This window comes from Magallana gigas, chromosome 4 (assembly GCF_963853765.1).
Source record: "Magallana gigas chromosome 4, xbMagGiga1.1, whole genome shotgun sequence".
NCBI lineage: Eukaryota > Metazoa > Mollusca > Bivalvia > Ostreida > Ostreidae > Magallana > Magallana gigas.
In genome coordinates, this window is record NC_088856.1 from 23,160,559 (window position 1) to 23,170,433 (window position 9,875).

The 9,875-nt window shown below is 33.2% G+C and overlaps 1 protein-coding gene across 1 annotated transcript; it reads left to right on the top strand.

The window, feature by feature from the left end:
• The first annotated feature begins 5,333 nt into the window (after positions 1–5,333).
• LOC105325705 (uncharacterized) lies at positions 5,334–9,455 on the top strand. Its single transcript, XM_034449107.2, has 3 exons — positions 5,334–5,700; positions 7,146–7,355; positions 8,543–9,455. Exons 1-3 carry the CDS (start codon positions 5,352–5,354, stop codon positions 9,184–9,186), a joined length of 1,203 nt encoding a protein of 400 aa, XP_034304998.2. The 5' UTR covers positions 5,334–5,351; the 3' UTR covers positions 9,187–9,455.
• Positions 9,456–9,875: the final 420 nt, after the last annotated feature.

Sequence of the window (9,875 nt, forward strand, 5' to 3'; positions counted from 1 at the left end):
AAACCTGTGTATCCGCGGCCAAATGCGGAGTCAGCAAACATGCGAGTGGCGGAACCTCACTCTTTGAATAATTTATAGAAATAGGAAATATAAAATACACCTATGTATATATATATATATATATATATATATATATATATATATATATATAGTTAAAAAAAACAAAACAAAAAACACGACTTGCTCGGGACGGCGTGCGCTAGAAAGTGAACCTTACTGACAACCCATGAATCAATTCGAACACGTACACTCAATACTGAAATTTCATTGGCTAAATACTCCATAACAAGGTAAACTTAGTAACCCCACACTTTCGTAATTGTTTACATGTCGTCAGGACAATTATTTTTCGCTATACTTCGTAACGCGAAAAAATTCTATTCTGCACATTCCAATTTTAAGAAATTAGATCAAAATGATTATCAAAGATATATGACTTTCACCATGCACAAAATCGCAAGACTTGTAGCTGGAACACTTAAGTGTTGTTGTTTAACCTAAATAATGGAGCATGGTCACGATTTTTAACCAAATTAAATTTTTTTTTCGTTTTCTACGTTTTAAATGCTCCAGTTAGGCATCTCGAATATTTAACTCGTATTTGAGTGTATGTCGTCTATTTATAAGCAAGATACAGAGCTCCAAATTTTTGTTTATACATAAAGTTTAACAACGTTCAGTTCATGGTTTTGTCAACATAACATAAGTACTAGTATATAGAAACAGTAATAACATAATCCATAAAGCTGTACTATTTAGACGATTTTTGAAATAATAATTTACTTTAACATATAGTTTGACATATATAAGATATGAATAAAATATAAAAATGCAACTTCGTGTTCAGTGTTTATTTAATTATTTTGATGTTGTCCGTTTCCCACGGACCAAGAGCGTTAGCACCTTAATTTAAAACTTACATCTTTACTCATCATTTGGAAAGAAAATGTTATTAAGTCTTTATCCAATTTCAAAACAATTTTTAAAAAGTCGCCTTTTGCATTTTTTAATATGTATTTGTGCGTATGTGGCGTATAAAAATGAAACAAAAAGTAATATTAAAATCTACATACTAATATACCTAAATAGAAAAATATAAATGTTTTAAACTTTAAAATCCATTTTGAGTAAAGCAATCACTGTCTTTTTGTTACGTCAAATAAGAAACCTGTTAAATTGTTTTCGTATACCTGAAAATCATCACAAAGGAGGAAGAAGAATTTCCGAGAACTTATAGAGAATTGTCGGAAATAAGCAGTGATGCAGTGAAAGTCCGTGGGTGCATTTTCCGGTGGCTGAATTTGTATCCTTTAGTATGTCCTTAGTTACCGGTCCCAATATTTTTTGTTGATTTTCTTGATAAATACACATAGTTTTCATCGAAATGCATTTAGAATTGATAACTAATATTTTTCTTTGACGTGTTCTTTCTATATACCCAGAGATATTGACATAAACAAAAATATATATATTTAGGATGTTTGTAATGGAAAGATTGGTCATCATCTTTCGTTCTTTCGAAATCTGAGATAGCTGATTTTGCCTCTCATCTTCTTTTATGAATGATTTATGATACACAAAACTATGATTTTCCGACGTTTTCATAGCTTTTAATTAGTATTACAGTGACGGGGAAAACATTTTAAAATTAGTTTAAATACAGTGTAATCTGAATGACCAACATCAAAAAATTAATAAATAAAAATCTTTACAAAAATATATCATTTTAGATAAATTTGAACAAATTTAATATTTGAATCAATCAAATTTTTCAAAAAGAAGATACAAATAAAGTTCAATTGGGTTTACAAATTAAAGTTCGTTGAATACAAGTAAATTTTTTTTATTTCGAAGAAGGAATTGCTATAAAAGATGCTATACTTTAAAAGGATATTTAAATGCCTAAGTGCATGCATCAACACGTTTGCAGTTAGGTACTATGTAAAAACCTACAGAAATGCCTTTGATGAGAATTGATGAACCATAACCATTAAGTAGGATTGGATTGAAATGAAATTTGAAATGCAAATATTAAAGGCAATATACAATCAGGAAGTAGATCGAATCTTTTTCGAAGAAACGTTTTAAATAATACCTCCACCGTTAGGCACATCTGGCATATTACTTTCTGTTCATCTTTGTATATAAAATAATCAGGAATGGTCATATGAATAAAAATCTAATAAGCAAGTTTCATTGAAGCAAACAATCGATCCCCTACATCTCGCAAATTGGCACTCAAATGCATATATTTTAAAATTATAAACAGAGTACTCTCATGTACGTCCACCATGGATGTCTTGCAGTGTGTACTGATACAATGTAACCACTAAATAAGTGCAAATCATCTTAAGTTTATACGTCAATATCGAGGAAACACACCTTATTCAAATCTAACACCCGATCCCTCTTTTTAAAAAAAAAATTCAATGTGTATGATTAGTAACTACCCAATGGCATAACGAGAATTCGGAAAGAGGTAACAATTGGAAACGATTCAATAGGTCGAACTCATGCTTTCCATATCAGTAAATTAAAAATCAAATGTCTTCTTTTATATAAGAATCAGTTTTAAAAAATTTCAAATTATGAAGTTTAACTTAAATACGATTATGTAATAAAGTAATTAACGAACACATAAATTATGTATAAGCATAAGCATAATTTAATTTTTGCTTCATGTTAACTTTTAGTTAATGTTGGCATCAATTGTCGCTGATTCAGGAAAAATTACAGTTCGAATGGTACTTAAGAAGGATATATCTACCCTCTTAAGATAAGTAGTTATATCTATATACTCAGATTTCGGATATACAATATAAAATTTAAAAGCAGATCTAATGGTTAATTTGTTGACCGCTCAGTCTTCTGAAATCAGTACCCAATGATTCGTTAAATACAATGTGGTTTTCTTTAACTTGAATTTCAATGAACATTTGATTTGTTGAACAACTCGACAACAAGGTCCTCGAAATTTGGTATTCAACGAAAATCGATAAAACCAGGGACATATAAATACTTTCCTGATAAAACCAGAGAAATGTACCAGATGAATGGTTATTAGTCATAGTAAAGCCTAAAATCATGTATATTCATAAATTGACCAATTGTATCAAGCAATGTCCAAATTCTGGAGAAAAAAACCCCACCCAGCATGGGTTTTTAAGTGTGTAGGTATATTTATTTATTAGAAGTTGAAAATTTCTTTTGAATGAGTTTGGTTGTAAGCTCTGTTAAAAGCCGTTGGTTGGCAGATTTTTTTTTTACTGCCAATGAACTTAAAATCACATACCTGAAACAAAATGGGGTGTAAATTATACGATGCCATATTGGTGTGATGTATGGAATGATTCTTCGAAAAAGAGTTTCACTTTTACTTCCTGTCCGAGAATTTATTTCATTTATTTTTTTTCTATATTCTTTATTCATTTTCTATTGAACTTAATGAATTGTTAAATAAATGGGTACACTGTTGGATATTTTAAAACTCATATTTGCCCCTTCATATATAAAACTGTTTTATCGTCACACAAACGCATATTTGAATATGGATGAACCTGTAAAGTTTTAAACTGTTGAATGTCTTGTCTCCAGTGTATAAATCTTGAACATTATGATTTGTTATATTTTCTAAAAGCATAACTAATTCTCATTATTAATGTTTTTTAAATCATATTTTGTTAACAATTATCATGCATGTACCAGCACTCTTAAACCTACAGGAAAAATTATATACCACTACAACACCAGCCCCGGATTCAACGCTGTAAGTTCTGTAGTAAATTAATTAATCCAACTTGGATAGTGTAATCAACTAATATTCGGTCAGCAAGGTGGATCGAAAACCCTAATATTGCCTAGCGATAATGTTAAATGTGCCAATATAATCATTTTCATGAGAAAAACACTTGTATCTACATTGTAAGCTTGACTATTCTTTTAATCTTTGCTTTCCATAAAGCCTTCTTTTGCATGGCCAACTTTACGCGTAATACATGTATATATATCTTTTTAAATTCAAAATGTGTCTTAATCAACAAAATGTGATCTATATAATGTTCTTCGTTAATTACAGGAGCGGCGGCATGATTGCTGGCATTGGGACCGGTGTGTTTATGACCATGATAGTTTTCTGCGTTGTTTGTTTTTGTTGCTGTTTCGGGGCTACACCATTGCACGTGGCAAGTTAGCACCACCACCACCAAAAAAAAAACAACAACAACAAAAACGGACAAATCGGTCATTATATCTCTTCCTTACCATCTTGGAAACTTTCATTGTGATATTAAACTATTGCTGACGCCATTAAAGTTAATTTATTGTAATATGAATGTCAAAGTGATGCTCATCTCAGGATGATACTTAATGTAACAGTATTTTTAAGATTTCATGCAATTTACATTTGTTGATTTTGATTCGTTATATTCATATGACAAGTACAATGTAAGAATTGTCTTTTTAGCTATCCTGTCATGTATGAACATATGCATATACATGTATAATTATAAACTAAAATCATTTTGAAATGCGAGGTGTTGTTTTACATTATAGCTAATGTTGAATCTATATAGTTATATTTAAAACAGGATACTTTTTACAATTTAAAAAAAAAATCATTATCTTAGGAATTCTTCAATATTTTTTCTCAAATTAAGTTTTCTCTACCCGAACAGTGCGCCGATAAAGATATCTTAAGAAATAATTTGTATTGAAACGTGTGATGAGAAAGGGCCAAATCAGAAGTAAAATATTGGTTTGGACGATTGATATTTATTAGAGAGGTTGAGATTTCAAACGTGTAGAGGTTATTCTTAGCTACATGTACTTATTGTGAAAACCAAGTGACATGTTATTTGTTAGAAAATATCATAATTTCGTTTCGTGAACTGGCGAATAAAATTCGTTGAATTTGGAGAGAGAGAGAGAGAGAGAGAGAGAGAGAGAGAGAGAGAGAGAGAGAGAGCAAAGTAGGGTGGCAAGTGAATTTTTACATATCGATTTTTTTTTCAAAATAAAAACTTATATTCTGGAATCAAAACAAGACTGCTGAACGTTATGCGTTTTCAATTTAAAAAAAATGCCAATGCCAAAAAAAAACAATTTCCCCCATAAAAAAATTAAAACATATTCGGAACTGAATCATAGTACAGCTGATATCGTGACAAGCAGTGAAATTTTATGTACAATACAACACTGCAGCAGCGTTTGGTTTTTTTTTTCTTGGTATTCTTTTCTTTCTGAATTTCACAGGATGAAAGATCGTTGAATACCCCCACCCCCATAACTTCCTCGCTTCTTTCCGGAAAAATGCAATTTTACCGGAAACACTCTGTATATTGTAAACAAACAACATGGCGTCGAACGAAAAGAAAAGAAGGACCGATAAGTTTTTAGACGAAAGAAAATATGACGAGGGAAAGCTGGTGCATGCAATTTTGACATTGTGCTATGACATGGACACAAAATCACCCGTTCTACTTGCTCCTCTGAAAATTAATGTCTGTAATGCCGCTACATCGAAGGGCACGACGTTCTCAAAGGCATTTTGTGACACGGAGCCGTACGATGAGTGTTATATGTTCGGGGACATATTCCTGGACGGTGTCGAAGTCTTAAGAAATTACATTGAAAACAAGTCGTTACCGAATGACAGGCAATGGTTGTTTGTATTTCAGAAGCTACTAGATTTCCTAAATGGTAGTAAGTATGCGTAAATGCTATAACAGGATTTTGATACAATCTGAGGTGGCAGGGGACAGTTTTTTTGAGTGCCTAACATGTACCGAGGGGGTAGACATATACTTGAGGTCAATGTAAATAAATAAGGGGGGACAGTTTCATGAGGGCTGGTTAATTACACTTCATATACCCCTAGCTTAAATAATAGACCCACCCAGAGCATGTAATCTACATATTGCAGTGCAGATGCACTAAAAACACACTGGGGGCCCTGCAAGATTTTTGCTTGATTTTTCAAAATTTGGGCCTCATCCGCACCCCTACAGCCCCTCCCAGTCCCGAGCGAGGGAGATAAATTACAAAGCATTTGGTAGATAATTGTATGCCCTGATGAAATTTCACCAATTGATCTGGGATTTCACCTTCGTTCTGAGATACAGACCTTCTCCTAAACCCTACTGCTTACCAGTGGAATTTCCTTAGCATCTCACAGCATGTATTAGTTTCGCATTTGCATCTATGTCTATCCTAAGCATCATAGTGACACCTACATATTGCACATCATTTTTCTCAGCAAGCACTCTGCTATACAGGAAAAGTATCTGATAATTACTTCATTCATTTTTATTCATAAAATATCTCATCAAACAGCACCTATCACTAATTTTTAAGAAATTTGACCGGGTCTTTAGTACGATACTATCCCCTGCCACCTGAGCAGTATGTGCCAAAAAAATTCGTATATACAGTAAAATAGGGGATAGCATGCACAGCTTGTAGCAAAACCCTATGGATGCTATTATATAGATGTTTAATTGATACATGTGTATTGAACACCCCTCCCCCTTTCACCCTACATTGTAGGCCTCTCAAGCAGGGATAGGGATTTTAGAAAAATGTACTGATATGACAATGGCACGTCCTATCACATGGTCTCTGTGCACCAAACTCAAATATCATGCGCAAATCTTTAAAAAAAACTTTTCATGGGGGGGGGGGGGTCTGGTAAATGCTCTCTCATATATATACTTTCATTTCATATATATACTGTAGATTCCTTGTTTAACATGAGTACTTAATCCAACGATTTAACCATTCAACATCAAAATCCCGAGAATGTAAAATCATGAACATGATGAACGCCAGATTTGTATCATATAGTTTCATTTTAAAAGTAAAATCGTTCCAAAAAATAAAACTTTAAGGTAGATTTTAAAATCCGTGAGATATGCATTTTGCGATTTTACGTGGATATTAATTCCTCATGTTTTTAAAATTAGAAATCTACAGTGTTCTAGATAATATTTTAATTGGGGGTGGGGGGGGGGGAGGAAAAGTTTGTTTTAAAACTTTTTCTGACACCATGCTGAATGTAGTATGTGCTTTAAAATTTTTTTGTATTGCTGTTGATGTTAAATGAAAACTGAAAAGATCTTTAAAAGTAGTCCTTTGATATACAATTGCAGATAGGAGTATCAACCTCCCTGATACACAGGGCTTTGAGTCCTTGTCAGAAACTGAACGAACAGTGATCGTGGCCAATCATTTACTTGGCAAACTTGGAACTTCTTCTTGCTTCGTGATTGACAAGAATTTTGGTGGAAGAAAACAAGAGAACTGTTTTTGTGGTGAACAGCCATGCAAGATGACTGGAGAATATGGAGACACAAGTATAGGTAAGGAAAATATTTGGCAGGGTTTTTTAAAAAATATATGTTCAGACACACTTAATACTGGAAAGTCCTCTGAACATACTGAATAAAGTTCGGGGATCCTGTGCCAGGTTTTAATATTTATAACCTAACAAAAACAATCTTGGAAACTGGGTGGTCATCAAATTATCCATCAGATCTACACCTGAACGCAAATCTAGCATGTGTGTACACGCTGCGACTGATGGACTGATGCGTTGAGTGAAGACTAGGGATCACGAGTTGCAGTTTATGAAGCAAGCATTTTCATTGGCTGTTTAAGTACCAGCCAACTCTTACATGCTTATGTGTTATTCATAATTCATGCACAAACTGCTAGCTGTGTCATTTAACTCTGTATCTGGACTGCAAAAGTACACACCAATTATAAAGTGTCATCACTCAATGCAATGGTCGTAGTGTATACTTTCATGCTGGATTTGTGATAAAACTTTTGATCTGATTTGCTTAGCTCTAAGTTGCTATTTAGTAATGAAAAATTCCACAAATTTTAGCTCTTAAAGTTTGTGGAGTATTTTCTTATATCTTTGTACAGAACTTGTCTTTTAAAGAAGAGAAATTCTAAGAATGGCCATGGCCAGTCAGCTCTCTTACATGTAGCCCTACCCTACAAACCATATGTTTTTCTTGTTCTTTGTATCATGAGAATTTAACAAAATAGATTAGGATTGTCCCGAGGGTCATGCCTGACTCTGAACTGTCCTGTATGTGATACTATGTCAAATCCATATTGATTAATTTTCATTCATAGGTATTAAAAGATGGAAGCGGTAAACTTTTGTCTATATACCATTCAGTATTATACTTTCATGTTAAATACCGAAATCTGATTGGTTTAGACGCAGTTGATAATCCATTCTATTACCCTCAGCATTAGCAACATACTTGGCAATGGGTAACATAACGAAATGCTACATGCGCGTAAATGATGCGCGTACTGTTCGCTGTATAATTCAAGTCATTCCTATTGAAAAGCAATTAAGTTTTCTCTAAAATTTAATATGACATTCATTTTACCATTACATGTACTTTCAGTGACTGTTAAGGCCCATGGACCATATCAGTATTGTAACAGTAGTTGTAAGAAATGTAGTTTGGAATAAATCATGTAAGCACATGCAAAAAACTGTTGAATTTCTTTATTTTTCAAGGAAATGTGGAGGTGTGGCATGGGAACTTAGACGTTATCGTCAACAGTGATTTACCAGTTGTGGAATCTCTTGATGAAGATTCAGAGAATGGTTCTGATGGAAATTCTGCTGTTGAAAATTGTCTCCAAAGGAACCACCAAACCATTGCACAATCAATAGTGTTCTCTTTTCTACAAAAGAAAAGACATCCAGAAAGGAACAATTTTCTAACACCGTGCATCGGTATTAGAGGTATGGAACTGATAGTTATGTTGTATGATGCTGAGCATGATGTTTTGCTGGAGAGCTCAAGTGTTCCTCTGTTCAAAAATGACTCTTCATTGGAATTTTCTTTGCAAGCTATTCTTGTGTGTTGGCTAACAGTGAACTACAAGTACTTTTGTAGCGGTTTATGTGAGGAATACCAACAGCACAAGAGCAATTTTTTAGTCCATGCCAAAGAAAAAATCCAAATTTATGAGGAAAAACTATCATTAGGAAATGTTGGCTATTCTGGACTTAATGAACAGAAACTACTTCAGCGTCCATCTAATGTGGTTCGTAGTAAGGATCTATGTGATGCTACAAGTGGCCTTTACTTATGTTTGGCAAGAGTGTCTCAGTCTGATTGTTCAGATAAAAGATACTGTGGATTAGCTAATTAGGGAAAAAAATCCAGATTTTTTTTTTTTGGGGGGGGGGGTATTGGAATTCATGGACCAATGAATAGATATTGAACCTGCCTCCTTTGCAGTTGTTGCTGCAGCATCCCAAGCCTGAATTAAAATCTACTGAGCACCCAATATCAGCAGATTTTCTGACGAATAAAATGTTGTACTTGTTACATGTAATATATGTAGATAAAAATTTTACTTGCGTGACAACAAATCTGGTATAAAAGATTACAGAAACAAAAATAGTGTTGTTTTTACTATTAAATTATATTTCTTAAACTTCAGGGATTTTTAGGAAGCAAATAAGCTACAATGTATTATGTGGAGATTTTCAACCCACCTGATGTAGTTCAGTGTAAATTGTTTTTATAGGAAAACGAGGCACTCCGTAAAAAAACTATATCCATTTTTGTGTAAAACGTTTTGTAGATTTTTCCCCCAATCAAACAGAAAACGAACATCTTTATATTTCTAAACTTTTGTATCTTAATTATTACATAGACACTAAAGCCTTTAGTCTAAAGGGAGTTTACTGAAATGTATCGAGCACTTGAGAAAAATTTCTCGATATGCCAATTTAATCATGTCGATGAATTTGTCGATATAACCCAGACATAGATATTTGCTGACTGGTTTGTGTAGGGAGAAGTTATCGCGCTTAGTTCACCCATTGATTGGTT